This window comes from Prorops nasuta, unplaced genomic scaffold (assembly GCF_024137725.1).
Source record: "Prorops nasuta isolate Cenicafe-Biocafe unplaced genomic scaffold, Cenicafe_Pnas_1.2 PNAS00027, whole genome shotgun sequence".
Taxonomy (NCBI): Eukaryota; Metazoa; Arthropoda; class Insecta; order Hymenoptera; family Bethylidae; genus Prorops; species Prorops nasuta.
Window position 1 is genome coordinate 1,395,272 of NW_027116824.1, and position 16,295 is coordinate 1,411,566.

General features: G+C 32.7%; 3 protein-coding genes across 4 annotated transcripts; 2 read left to right on the forward strand and 1 right to left on the reverse strand.

Annotated features, from left to right (window-relative positions):
* The first annotated feature begins 869 nt into the window (after positions 1-869).
* LOC136782578 (uncharacterized protein PF3D7_1120000-like) lies at positions 870-6,902 on the forward strand. Of its 2 annotated transcripts, XM_066742090.1 has the most exons (5): positions 870-1,111; positions 1,553-1,799; positions 1,925-2,157; positions 2,228-3,471; positions 3,568-6,902. In XM_066742090.1, exons 1-5 carry the CDS (start codon positions 1,063-1,065, stop codon positions 6,184-6,186), a joined length of 4,392 nt encoding a protein of 1,463 aa, XP_066598187.1. In that variant the 5' UTR covers positions 870-1,062; the 3' UTR covers positions 6,187-6,902. The 2 variants fall into 2 exon arrangements, with proteins under 2 accessions (XP_066598187.1, XP_066598186.1); XM_066742089.1 differs by having other exon boundaries at positions 2,228-6,902.
* Positions 6,903-8,147: 1,245 nt separating this feature from the next.
* On the forward strand, positions 8,148-14,685 carry LOC136782454 (uncharacterized). Its single transcript, XM_066741892.1, has 4 exons — positions 8,148-8,288; positions 13,075-13,233; positions 13,322-13,437; positions 14,104-14,685. The coding sequence occupies exons 1-4, from the start codon at positions 8,286-8,288 to the stop codon at positions 14,465-14,467; spliced, it is 642 nt and encodes a 213-aa protein (XP_066597989.1). The 5' UTR covers positions 8,148-8,285; the 3' UTR covers positions 14,468-14,685.
* Positions 8,301-13,064, reverse strand: LOC136782455 (uncharacterized). The gene is made up of 3 exons (XM_066741893.1): positions 10,603-13,064; positions 10,269-10,381; positions 8,301-10,099 (listed from the first exon to the last, which is right to left on the reverse strand). Exons 1-3 carry the CDS (start codon positions 10,771-10,773, stop codon positions 9,742-9,744), a joined length of 642 nt encoding a protein of 213 aa, XP_066597990.1. The 5' UTR covers positions 10,774-13,064; the 3' UTR covers positions 8,301-9,741.
* Positions 14,686-16,295: the final 1,610 nt, after the last annotated feature.

Here is a 16,295-nt window from a genome sequence, read left to right on the forward strand (position 1 = left end):
TATAGTGGGGGTAGCAAATTCCCGACGTATATCATCACTGGTCATTTGGTCTTCTTTCCACACTAATAAACCTCACACGCACACAAGAGGAGTAGCATGTCAGTGAGTTATCCGTATATACGATCCGTTCGTCCGTATATGTCTTTTCTTTGTACTCATTGGTCACGACTCACGTTGGGTCACGCACGTACACTATTATCTCAATGCGTACATGTTCGGCTTCCGTCGCGTAACTTCGGTCAGCTTCGGTATATCTCGAGGACGACCTCGTGCAACCTCGACTCACTCACGATTGCTCACGATCACTCACGATGAGTCACGATCTTCCTTCGTTTAACCAAAATAAAGAGGTTGCCGTGCCAGAAATCTGAGTTCGATCTGTTGACTATATTTTTTTTTTAATTTTGATAAAATAATTATAAATAGCGATTAACTTATTAGATTCTATAATAAATAAAGAAATATGATTTCAATGTGTAAAAGAGATGATTTTATTAAGTCTCAAATGTTACATATATTATTATTACAATAATTGAATTTTCCTAATTTATTATTGATTTTAATAAATTAGTTACAACTAAAACAAATATGTATTATTTATTTTCAGTAATTAGTGACCCATAGTCAATAAAGCGGAATGTGGCCAACGTAGTTTCGATAGCTTTGTTAGGTGCGAACAACCGTAGCACAAAAATAACATGATCCTGATTTCCCGATTCCCGCCGATTTCTTGAACGAGAGAATCGACCAGAGCCGGCAGAACCGACTGGCAGTTTGGTCTGTTTGGTTTGGGCCTGGGGGCTGGGAGGGGAGTTGAGCCTTGGGGATAGGGAAGTGGGGTCACTTGGGGCATTGGGGTTTAAGCCGTTTAAGCCTTGAGGTCTGTAGAACTTGTAGAAGTCTGTGAACCAAACTAATAAATTCTTACTTTGGTGTGTTGTGTTGGTGTGCAGCTTGCACGTGTCCGCAAATTTGCCCTCATATGTACTGAAAACTTTTTAATTTTATTAGAATATTTATGTGTGCTTATTTTCTGCACTCTTTTTTTTAAATATATCAAATATGTCTAATTCTATGAAAGGTTCTGACGATGAGCCGGAGATAAAAAGCGGTAGGTGTATTTCTTTCATGTTAAAAGTTCAAAAGAAATGATATTTCAAAAACGAATTTTGCGTGATCTTAACAATGAAATTAAGCTCGTTCTTCTCTACAAGTATGTTTTATTATAGATAGTATTAATTCATGAAATGTGCATAAAAAGTAGTAATAATTAAAATATATTTTTCTACTAAACCGTAATAAATGTATATCTCATTATTTGTAAAAATTTTCTGTATTGCAATATTTAAACATACTATACTCTAAATAAAAAGAAAATAATTATTTAATTAAAGTATTTTAACCTAAAAGTCAGTTTCAAGATATCACTTAACATAAAACAGAAGGCAGATGAGAATTCTTTTCTGTGGTAGAGTCCAGTAAAATGTGTGCTATCACTAATTGTTTTGTTGGAGAGTCTTTATGACAGACTAAAATTTGTTTAAATTTTAAGGTCGTAGAAGGCGTACAATATCAAATCTCAGTATACCTGGCTCTCCTCTTCGTCGCAGTAGTAGAATCAAACAAAATCGTGAATCTTCTCCAGATTCATGTATCAGTGAATATACTAGTACACAGAGTAAACGAACATCTAATAGAACTCAAAAAAATACAGAGCTTCTAGCATCACGGAAAAGTTTTTCAACTGGGGGCTCTTCAGAAGTTTCAACTGGGAACTCGCAAAAAGGAAACAGTCAAAGGTATATTAAAGCAACTTAAATGAAATCTGTAAAAGTCACTGCAGAATAATCCTGTACATTAAATTCCAAATTTTTTAAGTGTTAATTTTTTACTTCATTAAGAAAGTTTTATTATTATTTTTTAGTAAGCATTTCATAAGAGCTGCTTCAGAGACAAGGTCACCAGCAATTACTGGCGAGTTTACACGCAATACAAGATCCCGATCTATTGGTCCAGAAGAAGAACGTGAACTGGGAGTAAAGGATCCTGTTAAAAATGGAAGATACTATAGGAGGGCTTCAGTCTTGCCTTGTGAACCAACTGTTGCTGAAAAAGAGGACGAAAATTTAGCTGAGATTGAAGAGGAAAATGGATCACGTACATTTCTACTTCTCTTTTTTCTAATTTTGCTTATTGTTCCATGATATTAATTTTTTCTATTTTTTAGGAGAGAGCTTTGTAATAGAAAAAAGAAAAGCGTTAGAAGAAGAAGCTAAGCTAAATTCTGTAAGTATTGTTTTGGAAAATGTGAGAGCTGAAGAATTAATTAATATCTCCAGAAATAATAGTTTAAAACCAGAAAATACTATTGTAAATGATAATAAGAGTACAATAGGGGTAGAATTAGATTGTAATAAATCACAAAATTCAGAAGGTGATAGTGTAAATAATAAAAATAATTCAGCTATCCTTGAAGTCAAGAACAGCTCGATATCAATGCAGGAAAGTTGTGGGAATAAGGAAAATCTAGTAATTAACATAATACAGGCAAATTCAGACTTTTCAAATATTCAAAAAGATTTATTAAACACTGAACCTCTACAGAATTCTGTAGAGGAAAATAAGATTTTTAGTACAGCTGATAATTCTATAAAGTTTAATGATATTGAAATTATTACTGATTCTGCAGTAATTGATACAAAGTCAAGTAGACTTTCAAATGCCGAGATAGATTCTAAGTTTAAAGAAACTATAGAGTTAGAGCCTAAAGATATATCTGCAAATATCACAAATGAACCTGGTAATTCAAGTGTAAGCCCAAATGATAATTTTAATCTGAATTCAAATAATGAAATATCGAGCAAAGGTGGTTTGAATGAAAACTTAACAGACAATTGTGATAAACAAGCCTCTTTAATTGAAGATACAAGTATAAAAATTGAGATGGATGATGATGAAGATAAAGCTAATGATGACTCTATGGCAAAAATTGTCTTGAGTAATGACAAAGTAAGCAGTAATAAAGAAATAATAGAGATAAAAGTTGAGACTAAACTGTGTGAATTTGACTCTCAAAAAGACAATGAAGTAAGTGTAAAAAGTAGTTCTGAAGAGTCCACGAAGATCGATGAAGGTATGGATTCATTGAAGGCTTTAAAAAGTTTGGAAGAAGAAATTGGAAACTCACCACAAAAATTTAACTGCACGCCGTCCAAATTATCAACTTGTGACGTGCCAAAAATATTAAATGCAGAGGTTACAGCAACTGGAGGAGAACTTGATGTAGAAATAAAAACCAATTCACCATCTAGGAAACATGAAACTAAAAAATCAGGTTCTAATGATACTCAAGAAATGGACGACATTAGTGATGAAGTAGCTAAAGATTTTTTCAAGGATATAATAATTCATGGATGGAATGCCGATAGCACCAGTGTGAATGGTTCCATCCATTCAACTTCAATAGAGAATGTAAAAAATGTTAATAAAACTAAAAGTACACCTAATAAACAAAAATTCGAGAATTCTGATGAGCCTATTAATAATAGTTTGGATTGTGATTTGCAGGACAGTTTTGATTTAAAATATCAAGAGAGTAATAACGATGAAGATGAAAACAAAGAAGAGATCCGAGAAAATGATTCTGATAACAATAGAAATATGGATGGCAACAGCAGTGTAGTTAATATAGACGAAGAAGTCAGCTCATTACACGTGTCGGAAGAAGATAAATTGCTTACTGCAGATGTAAGTGTACATGATATAAATGAGGTAGTAAATGAAAAAGACAATTATAAAGATGAGGATATCAACAAAAACAACGAAGTAGTAAACGAACAATGTATTGTTGAAAATATAAAACAGGATCATGAAATTAGCCCTGAAATAACGTATAAGGATGAAATTAGCAAAAATAGAAATTCAGTAAGTAGAGAAGATATTGATACAGATGGTTTAGATAACGGAAGGGTTACTCTTAGAAATGAAGATAATAGTTTTATCCCCGAAGAAGTACATTCTAATATCAAAAAACACACAAACAAATTATGCTCGAGTATATTGACGTCAACCCCAAATAAAGATTTTACCGGCGAAACTAAAGAAATTGCTTACAAGAAATTCATGAAAAGTGATAACGAAAATTTAGTTAAGATTAATACGAAGTTGAATGAAAGAAACCAGTTACCCCAACAGGATTCAACGCAAGAATTGAATATTTCTAATAATGAGTCAATTGAAATAAAATCTGACATTGATAATTTTACAAAGAAAGTGCATAAATCCAATTTAAACAAAACAGACACGGGCGATTATAAATCGCAAACGACTAAATTTTTAAAGAAGCAAAAGTTGAATGAAAGTGCTCCTTCTGCTCTTTCGTTAGCATCCACTTGCTCTGTGGACTCAACAAATAATATTCATGAAAAACATAATGATTCTAACAGCTTAAGAAAGAAAGATTTATTAGAAAACAGTTTAGACACCGGAAAAAACAAAAAACGCAAGGAGCTTGAAATTTTTCATCCAGAAGACACGAATAAGGATTTGGTGACAAATACGTCAATTGATGAAAACTCTCAAGATTTTGTAGAAAAAAAATTGGACGAACAATTAAATACCTCAAGAAATACAAAAAAGAGAAGGAAAAGACATTCTGGGCAAGAGTCGGAATTTACAGAAGAATCGATTCTCGAAGAGAAGTGTGAAACTGCGACCAACATTACGGGAGGCGTCGAAAGGGAAAATACAGCGAATCGAATTTTAAATAATTCCGATGAAGAAAAATCTTATTTAAAACAAAAATCTGATGAATCTGTGGGAAGCAAGGTTGAGATGCAAGATAACAATGAAGATGTACCGCATCTATCAAAAAAGAAAAATTCAAAGAAATTAAATAACAATTCGCAAGAAGAGGATGGACAATTAACAGAACTTAAACCACGAAATGAGAATACCAACGAATCCAAAAAGAAAAAGAAGAAGCACAAGAAAGAGAGTAAGCAGTTATTGGAAAACAAATCTGAAAATACTGTACCTTCCTCTGTAGAAGTTGTGAAATCTGAATCTTCAGAGAATTTGAGTAAAAAGAAGAAGAAAAAAAGGAAACAGAAAAACAGCGATATTTTAGAGGCAGAATCGCATATAATTGGTTCAAAACTATCAGAGACCTCAATTAAGGATAAAAATAAAAGAAAAGAACAAGGAAAGGAGGATGAGGTCAGTAAAGTTCTGGATATAGTGGAGCAAGGAGCAGATTCAGAAATATCACTAAATCCAAAAAAGAATAAAAAGAAGAAGAAACAACAAATCGAAGAAAACCCCTTTATTGATGACAATGTAGAAATTATTAAACAAGAGGTAGAATCGGAAAGATCGCATAGTTTAAAAAAGAATAAAAATAAGGGTCGACAGGTAAAAGAACAGATTTATGATAAGCCCATGGAAGTGGAGGAGGTGAACATTCAATCGCAAAAAACTAAATCAAAAGACAAAAAACATAAGAAACGAAAAGAAATTGACGAAGAAACCGAAGCTGAGCAACAATTGGACGACAAAGCAGGGGCAGATTTTTCGCAAAGTGGATTGAAAGAAAAAAAGAAAAAATTGAAGAAAGGAGAGTCTAAGATTGAAGTTACAGAGGATAACCAAATGCCAGAATGCGTTTCCTTCTCAGAAGCTAGACTGGAGGCACTACAAATAATTCAGAATCAAATTGACGCTATTAATGCTAGAAAAAAACAGAAAAATAAAAAACTGCAGGAACAGAGTAAACCAACTTCTGAGCAACCTGTCACGCCTAAAGGAATTAAAAGACTTCCAGAAACAGTTCTTGAAGAACTTCCTGATGTACCGATTCCTCATTTGAAGAGGCAGAAGAAAAGAAAGGAATCTGAGCAAGTTATGTCCACTAGAACTATGTTTAATCTGAATGAATTTAGGAAGTGTAAAAATAAAGAAGAGGATAATGACTTTATTCCTTTAAGTTTGAGTGGCAGTACTACGCAGTTCAAGGTGGTTAGCATTGAGAAGGTCAAGAAGGGTTTGCCTAACAATGCTTCGAACGCTGCTAATTTCAGAGAAAGAGTGCTTTCGAAAAACTCCAGACATCCAATGTCAACTTACATTTCGAATTTGAAGAAGCAAAAGGCTTCTGGTAAGGGCAGGTTTGCTGAGGATATACATTGATAAAGAAACTCTTTAAAAAAATCAAATCAAAACCAATAAGATAAGGACTTGGAATACAATCATTTCTATACAGGTCTTAAAATTCATTTTTATAATAAGAATTTCAATCAATTTTTATACAATTCCAACCAGGACGTAAGGAAATATACTTTTGCAGTATACAAGCCCTTCGTTAATTATACCTGCAAATTTGCTATATATAAATGCTTGAAATTTTGTATGTTTATATTATACATATGTACTATATTTTTAATTTATAATAATTTTTCAAGATTAAATATAATTACAATTTCAAATTCATTTTCACATTTCTTGCTAGAAATTCTAAAACATTGCTTATATTTTAATAAATTAAAATTGAATATTTTTTCTTGATTCAAATTAAAATTCATGTTGATTACCGAAAATGTTTACACTGTACTTTTTTGTGTTAACTTACGACAATTGTTAGAATTTTTAACTCATGCATATTGTTATAAATTTACATGCATTATATTTCCAAAGAACAATTGAATAATTATTCCTACTAAATAGTTATAAGCTTATAAAAAAAAGGTTGATGCTATTTTATTAAGCCATTTTTGTTTGCATTTCGCTGTTTATTTTATTGGCTTAGATAAACAGCTGGCAATTTTTTTTGTTATAATTATGACTACACTGTTACGTATTACAAGAAACTATAATAAATCTAATAATTTTGTATTTCGCCGTGCGAAAAGTTACAAACTAAATAAATATTTTCATTGAAAAGAATCATTGTTTTTACTCTGTACATCCTGATTTACCTTATTTTAATTAAACTAGATATTTATCGTTATTATATTTTATTTGATATTAAGGGAGGTTTTAAAGTTTAGAACTAATTTTTAGTATCATTAAATTTTAGCAGGTATAGTATTACATTGTAAAGTGAATGAAACTTTCATTTACCTGTATTCCATTAATGGATCTAAACATTCTTATTTTACATTTACTTCTAGTTAATCTGCAGATGTATAGATAATTGGAACTGAAAGAGAGAACATATATATATATATATATATATATTGTATTTTCTGTTTAGAAATTAAATTAATTAATTATAAAAAAAAAAATGGGAAACTAATATTTTGATTTTAAAATTGTTTTTTAAGCCAAAATCTGGATAAACGTAATCAAAACCATTATTACTAAGGAAGCTTTTTCCTTTAATCTAACGTCATAAAATGTATAAATATAAAGATGTTGATGAGATCATTAAAAAAAGTATTGTTACAATCATTGAGTTCGTGAGAGAATATACACCTGATAGAATAACACAGCCAATCAAATATAAGATAATAAAATTTCTATATATTAGAACAAGAAAATTTAATTGATTTGACAAATCAGGGGCTTGTGTGTATGTTTAACATCGATGTTTTCCAGGATTTTATATTGTAAGAAATTTTAGTGATCTCGATAAAATCCTTATTTATACTTAATCCGTGCGTCAAAAGTCCGTTAGTTAAATTGATATTATATTTTATGTCTTTCTAAACACTGCTTCAAAAACTGATACTGGCCAATAAAATTAGTATTTCTGTGTACAGAATCTGATTTTTTTTCATATAAATTTGGCACGATGAATTCATATTCTACAACCGGATTGCTTACTACATTAGAATTTTGAGATATTTATCTCTAGATAGTATTAAAAAAATTATATTTTTATATGATCAAGTTTGTTTTATTAATCATAGGGAACTGATTGTATAAAGCTGTTTTCAACTTCAAAATGAATTGTCAATTTTTATTATACGATTGCTTTATTGAGATATTTAAGTTTGAAGTGGCAAGATTATTGCGTGCATAAATTTGAAGGTAAAAAATAGCGCTATAATAACGTAATCACGAAAAACTCGTTAACAAATTTTGTTACTCAGATATAAGCTTTTAAAAATGGTTAAAAAGCCCAGTTTTTACTATTTGGACTCGAGTGTCGGGAATTCTGACGCGTTAGAAAAACTCTCTTGCCAGTTTTTGGTTCAGCATCAAAAAATCTATGAGAAACACCTGTTTGCATCTTTGGGAAAAAACCTCTGTTCAGCGTTGTTATCAGTCGAATTCTACGAGAAAATATGGTAAAACGCTTATTAATTTTAACGATTTGTTTAATGCTTCCGTTAACTTTTTTAATGTACAAAAAGATTTATGGAAATTATTCTGTTCTATTTTACTGTTTACGTTAAGTAGCTCGTATTTGCTTGTTTTTGTTGCTGCTAGGGGCAGGCTTCAATTAGTCTAATCCCAGATATATATCCTTTTAGTTAATGTTTATATTGCTATGATGATAAATAAGAAAAAACTTACTACAGAATTGCTAATGAGCAATAAAAGCTATGAGCACACAAATCTTAGAAAATTTATGCATTATATTTATTATTTATTATGAGATAGGGGGTGGGGCTTATATTAGTAAATTAGATTAGCCAAATATATAATTTATTTTGGAGTAAGATTTTGATGATTTTTAACTGACCACGTATTATACTTTTTTTCTACGATTTGCATTGGTGACCCAGTTGTTTAATATTTTTTACCAATATCATATATTTCTCTATCTGTATTTTTTATTTGAGGACGCAAATATTTGAAGGTCAAACTTTAACGAAAGGATGACCTCCATGTGATACAATAATTGACTCCGATCTGGTATACATATAGTTACTCAGCCTCTAATTAATATTGATAAAAAAGTTAATTTTAAAAATATACGAGAATTTTAAAGATCGAGGTAATTAAGAAATAAATCAATTATTTTTATATTTACAAATTACAATATAAAGGTTGAAGGAATAAAAAAACGAGTTTGTAAAGAACTAGAAATTGTTTTATTGATAAATTTAACACTATGTTGCAAAGTATACAAACGAAGTAAAATCTTTGGAAAAAATGAGTCGCTTTATTCGAAAATGGATCAAGTCAAATTTTTGCAAACTTTATTCATGAAAATTTTGTAAACGAAAAATCTATATCTAACAATTGCAATTATTGAATCAATTATTTAAAAAACTAGACTTGTACCACTCACAAATTAAATTGCTCAAATTATTCAATAATGATTTAACAGAGCATAGAATTCTTTCATAATACATAAGTTTCGATTAAAATTCTAATTCAAAAGTTTTTAACATTTTTAAAGCCGAAAATAGATACAAATCACTAACAAAATAAGAAAACCAAAGTTTACAAAGAAATAGGAACTTTTTAATTGCACAAACCCTTAAAGTACTATCTGGGCATTTAGCCACACTGAGTATTTCGCGTATTTACAATATTACATAACATACTTTAACATCTCAAAAATTATTACAAAATCATAACACCCTTAACGTGTACAGTTTAAGACTTATCGATCATTTGTTTAATGATAAAAATATTAGCACATAGGTTACGTCAGAATTGCGTCAATTTTCTGGCCACGCCCAGAATTCTCTTGATGCAATTTGAAGAAAATTAGTCCTTTCAGGGTTAAGCGTAAGATTAGTGCGAGGTGTATGAAGGATGTAGATTCTATATACAAGAAGAGATGAGTTATTGGATGCTGATATCCGAGCAGGTTCTGAAGGTCTCTTGCTGTCCACATCCCAATCTTCCTTTGCCATTTTGACATAGTCCCCAATTGTTTCCGGCTACGTATTCCCATCTGAGGACGCAGTGTTTGCAGGTGAGACCTGGGGGTAGAACGGCTTCCATATGGTAGAGTCCAGTTCGTTTATCCATCACTCGGTATCTATCGGAACCGTCTACGAGTCTCAAGGGATATTCCTGGAAACACTCCTCGGTCTCAATTTGATCCTCGCTTCGCAGAACACAAATCGCGTAACGGTAGAATCCAAGATGATTTGCTGTCAAATCAACCGTCAGCTTCACCTTCTGTCCTTCTTGATATCTGCAAATTTTCACATCCATATATTTCTTTGTCTCTTCGTGATTTAATGTCTAACATTTTTTTTTATGCCTTCGAGGCTTCGGTAATTTTCTCAAAGTTATTCTGCATATATATATATATATATATATATATATATATATATGTATGTAACAAAAAGAGATATACTCACGTTTGGACGATGGTACCAGTTCCATAAGTTCCACCATTCTCGTTTGGCCTTGGACTCTTCATACGCCAATCGTCTCCGCAAGGTCCGCATTTTCCACCGTTTCCAATTTGTACCTAAATCGTAAAGATTAAATATTTTCAACGAATCCCAACCATTGTTATAAATTTCAATGTCAACGGGGTTTTCGAGTCGATTAGATTCGGTAGGTCGATGAGTCAGAATTTCTTTGAATAAATAACAGTTGATGCACCTCGTTTGGATCGAGGAATTGGAATGTTATATAAAATATAGAAAGAGTCGAAGGGGGGAGGTAAAATACTATTTCTGAACTTACGCTAAGGCCACCGCAATAATTTCCATCGTCGTCCCAGTTTACAGGAGTTTTAAAGCCTTTCCTCCAGGCACTACCTCTGTTCACGGGTTCCATGAGCATCCCATGACCGGCGATCAACTCCAAATTCAAGAGCAAAATAATTGCGAGGCTTACGAGCTTACCAGAAACCATGTTTTTTCTTTGTTAACTAAGTTTTCACTGACAATCTCTCATCTTTCAAATTTCCATATATATACGATGGCAATGATCATACAAGGTGTCCGGTTAATTCGTGCAAACTCGTAACCTTATGTTTAGAGATGGGGATAGCAAATTGAGAACTCAATTATGAGATTAAATCCTCGTCCTTTCATAAAAAATAGTTTGCTTCGAGACTACCCTTATTTTTATAGCTGATGTTTTGATGTAGAAAAGTTTTAAATGCTCTATTCGTATAAAACTTTAATTTTCAAAATCATAACGAGTCCAAAAGAAACATAAATACAAAGGTTTTTAGCTACAAGATTTTCTAATTAAGGAAATATTTATTCTTTGTTGTAATTTCATATATAATGGAAGTAATTAAAATATAATATCTTTACATGAATTTTTGAGTTTAATGGAAGCATGATTTAATTCGACACCCTATATAACGATAAGTAATTAATTATTGAGTATTGTGAGCATTCGCATGAAAAAAATATTTTTCTCTCTCCCATTTACTTAATTCTGCAGCTGCTTCGTTGCTTAATTCTTGCACTATCAATGTTAATTGACAAATATTTTCTTTGGTTCAGCTGCCACCCCCTCCCCTCTTCTCTCTTACCCTATCGTTATTATAATATGTTTATATTTCGTAATTAAACATCTGTCACAGAATAGGAGTTATAAATATATATATATATGAATGTCTATTGTATATCAACACTAATTATTTCAACTACAGATTAATGCTATGAATGAAAATTCTTACATATTTATAATCGAAGCTAATGTCATCTTAATTATTAGGTAAGCGACTATATTTATATTATCTTTGTTTTTAGAACAAGGGATCTTTATACTCGTAAAATTCTACACATAATCAAATAATTATTATAAAATATGTAGAAGTTGGACCAATGCTTCCACATTGCATAACTATTGACTGGTGAGCCTTTAGGGGGCATAACAAAAGCTTTGATCTGTTATAACGCAGAAGTTTGTCCAAAAGTCAAATTGCTCCAAGCTAGGGTGTCGCAAAAAGTATGAGAAAGACACGTGACTCCCTTGTCAAAAATCACATTGTTTAATATATATGCTATTAAGAAAATTAAATATTTTTTTGCATCATTATAACAATATAGCTATTATTATACAAATATGGTTATTTTCATTAATGACATCCACCCTCTTACCCCCACTCCTTTACTTAACTCTGAAACATCATATATAGCACGAATAAATTTTTGTTCTAAGATTAAACTTTATACTATATATATAACCTTTAGACCCTTTATCTGTATACAATAACATTGTAAAACACGAAGAATAGGGACGAATATGAATAAAACAGCACGTGCCAGGCTTACTACATCTGGCAAAATTTCACCTTTTTACCTTGGTTTTATCTCTCACGCACATATTAATAAGTATGCGATCGGCAAACTTTCAATTACGCAAAACAATACTCAACGCGATTGTGTCGAAAAATGTCATCAATTTTTATTAGCATTCAGTCGCCCAACATTTCACTATTGTCAATGTTTAGATATTAGATATTTTGCGTCTCATAGATTTTCGTATATTCACCTTTCAGTTACTTTTAGCGATAAAGATTTGCATAATTGATTCACACATTTTTCATTCATCACCGAGCGTAGCTTACAATTTACTTTCAAACGTACCACATTCGATTCAATGTTTTTCTTTCATAATTCATTTTCCACTTTTTTATCTACGTCAAATATTTGTCTCTCTCTCTCTCTCTCTCTCTCTCTCTCTCTCTCTCGAATTGCACTTACCTGCTTAACACCAGCAGAATGTACTCGTCGCAAAATGTTAAATCAATCGTCATCTGTGAAGAGTTAATCGAAGCGTAAGATGAAATTGAGATAAAAGTGTGATAAATTAGGAAATTGGGTCGTAGTCTGCGCGGGATGAGAGAAGAATAAGAAAGAATCGGCAGGGAATTAACGAGGCGTGAAGACAAAATTATCTACATTTAGACTGTAAATATTTCGACGAATATCAAAACTGAGGCTTATCGATCTTTGTGTTCCTCCTCGTATAATTAAGTCACGATTAAGTCACCAGGAAGAAAAATCGACTGGAGAAGGAGCACAAGTTCAATATTGAATTTATTATCATGCGATGTCTTATCACTGTCAAATCTTATATAAGTTATGTATCCCTGGAAAAATTGTAGCATTTAAACGTTAGATACTCGTCGGTGGCATTTTAGTCACCCTGAGCTTCTTCCCCAATTGTTGTACAAGAATGGTTCTCCCGCAGAAGATAGCGTTCCTCGCATTGGTGGTTGCTGTTAACCTGGAGGGAATTTTTGGTCATGGAATGTTGATGGATCCTGTGAACAGAGGAAGTGCATGGAGGAAGCAACACAGAACACCAAAGCTATTCACGGATAATGAAAATTTCTGCGGGGGATTTAACGTAAGTCGACCATGAAGAAGATGCCAAAGAGAAAAATCGGTCAAGGCAAATTTGGAATTTTTATTTATTTTTGAAACGTTTTTGATAGAAACAATATGGGGAAAACAAAGGAAAGTGTGGTGAGTGTGGTGACGACTACTCCCTTCCAAGACCAAGACGAATGGAGAACGGTGGAACGTACGGTACCGGGCTCATCGTCGCAAGGTAAACAAACCCAAGTCTCTTCTTCATTCACGAAAATTCTCATGGTCCTTAAGCCCTCATTGTGCTTTAACGATTCTTCGGCCGTAGGGAAAAGTTAACGATCGAGTTTCTTTCTTTTCTCGCGTAATAAATTTCCGAACGAACTCTGTACAACTGGAGATAATTGGAGCGCGCACTGAGGTTAATTATATAGGGTTATTAGAGTGCGTGCACTATAAACGGTTTAAGGCTCCCTTCGACATGCTCACGGATCAACAAAGACTCCTGCAAATTTCTTCCTACATCCGGTCTGAAGAGATTCGAACCACAAAAATTTTTAATTTAATTGTAATATCCTCAGGAATGTCCTTAGAATGTTTAAAGGAGGCTGTACAAATTTATCACATTACTTTTTTAATTCATGTTTATTGCATTTTCTGATCCAAGTGAGTGCAAGTGCACCGGTTTGCACTTTATGACTATTGTAAAGAAATAATTTTAATATTTTAATTATTTTCTATATATTAATGACGTGAAATTAGTATTTTGTATAGGAAATTTACAGACAGACGTGGATTACAAACTTCCTCAGGATAATTGTTATAATCTTAGGAAAAATTTATATTGTGGGAATTCGTGATTGTGTAAGTGAATTTTGCAATGATCGATGGATTTGTTTGTTCGCAGCTACAAGCAGGGACAAACTATAAACGTAACAGCGCTTCTGACAGCGAGTCATTTAGGACACTTCGAGTTCTCTCTGTGTCCACTTTCGTCCAAGGACGAGCTGGAGACAGAAGATTGTTTCGCCAAACATCCTCTGTACCAGCCAAATGGTGATTTCGAGTTTAGGCCAACTAACTGGGACGCAGGGGAACATGTGGTATCATTGGTCCTTCCAAAGGACCTCGAGTGTGAGCACTGCGTCCTCAGATGGCACTATCGCACTGGCAACTCTTGGGGCCGTTGTCCCGATGGAACCGGTAAACTTGGATGTGGAAATCAGGAAATTTTTAGATCCTGCAGCGACATTGCCATTAAAAAGTCCTAAATGTCCTTGAGAATGTTCCTAAAAGAATTTAGAAAACTATAATATATTATCAAGATTTAGCCAAATTGACTGTAGAATGAAGGAAATTATTTGTTTCCTCGCATTCTTTTCCTATTTTTGGTCTATTTCTTCTGCTCCATTGAATAATCTTTTATAATTACCTTGAAAATGTCCTCTTCATCCTAATTGAAGCAAATAAATATTTTTTCTATCAATAATACTATCCTGATGTTGATATTATTTATAACCAAGCCATTGTATTTTATACATTATTGACTGTATTCAATTAAGTTGTAATTAAAATTACTATGTTTTGTAAAACTGATGTGTTTATTGTTTAAATAAAAACAATTAAATTCCTAAGGTCTTTAACTGTGATAATCCGCACCACTTAAACGTTCTTAGTTGAAAAGACCCAAGTTCCGGTTTCAGATTACCAGAACGCAACGTCCAATGTCAAGCTTCATCAGGAGAAAAGCCACAAAATCATAGTGACTAAGCCTCGCTTTCGTAAACGGTAATCCCAGATTCCACATCTATTACAGAAATAACAGAGGCTTCGAGGACTCTGTGAATAATTTTTTATAGGGTAGTAATGAGGAGCGACGAATGTCGATAGGAAAGGCAAATTTTGCACGAACTTTGCAAATATTAAAAAAAAAAATAGTTTGCGATACTTTCACTCTTGGTCATCAATTAGCACAAGTTGCTCACAAAAGATAGTCCATATAATAGTGAGCAATAATATTCCAGTATCGTTTCTTTCACTCTGCCATTGTTTCGTTTAATGGCCAAATATTTTTGCAGCGGGTGACATAATCGAACGCGTAGAATACGCGCGAGAAGGTTTAACGAGGGTCACGTTGCGTGAAAAGGCAGCGTGTTTTGTGTGAAAGTTAAACTTGATCCTAAAAATTTCTTTGACTTCCCCAAATTAAATCGCAGCGGAACTGACTAATTACACTCGAGTAACATTCACACACGAGCGATAAGATCTAATCGGACCAAAATCTGAGACAATTATAAAAAATTATAAGTTTTTTATTCTTTTACGAAGTTTTCAAAGCAAGGTCAATTTTATTTAATAATAAATATATGAATAAATGGATTAAGAAGGGAAGATTTTTTTTATGAATGACTTTTGGATGAAATAAGAAAATGAGTAAGAAAGTGCATGGCAATAAGGTTCACGTTGCGTGAATGTAACCAAGCAAACGTGAAAGTGTACACTACTATATTTCCCTGTGAAAGATTTCTCCAACGAAAAACTTGAGTCGAGGACGATCCTGGTCACTCCCATGCAAGTCTATTGAAGCGTTAAACCTTTTTCCTCGCCTTCGCTCCAAATATCCACCATTTTCACCAAAATCCAAACGCAACTCGGCGATAAAATATCGCACATTTTAGAAAACAGTAAAAAAAAATCAATAATTTTCTTAAGTTTCTTTAGAATTTTGCGACATCCACTTTTCGCAATTCCAAAGTCCGGTGTCGATATACGGATGTATCAACCGTTAGACAAACGGACCAGTTTTACGATAACATCGTACACGTAGAAAAACCTGTTGAACAATCCATCATTGATGGCCACGAGAAAGAATTACTTTCAAAACGAAAACTGGAGGAATCCTGATTCGCGAATAAATCATCAATGGTGCACGTAAAAGAGACCAAGAATTGCCAATTTGAGAAATTGTCGAAAACTCGAGAGGAATTTTAAGGAAGAAATTGTGCGAAGCGTCGACTAATGAGGTTGGCGATAAATTGTCAAAATTTGCAAAATAAGAAGAGTGAAAGAGGTAAAGTGGCGTGTAAATAAGAGAGTGGA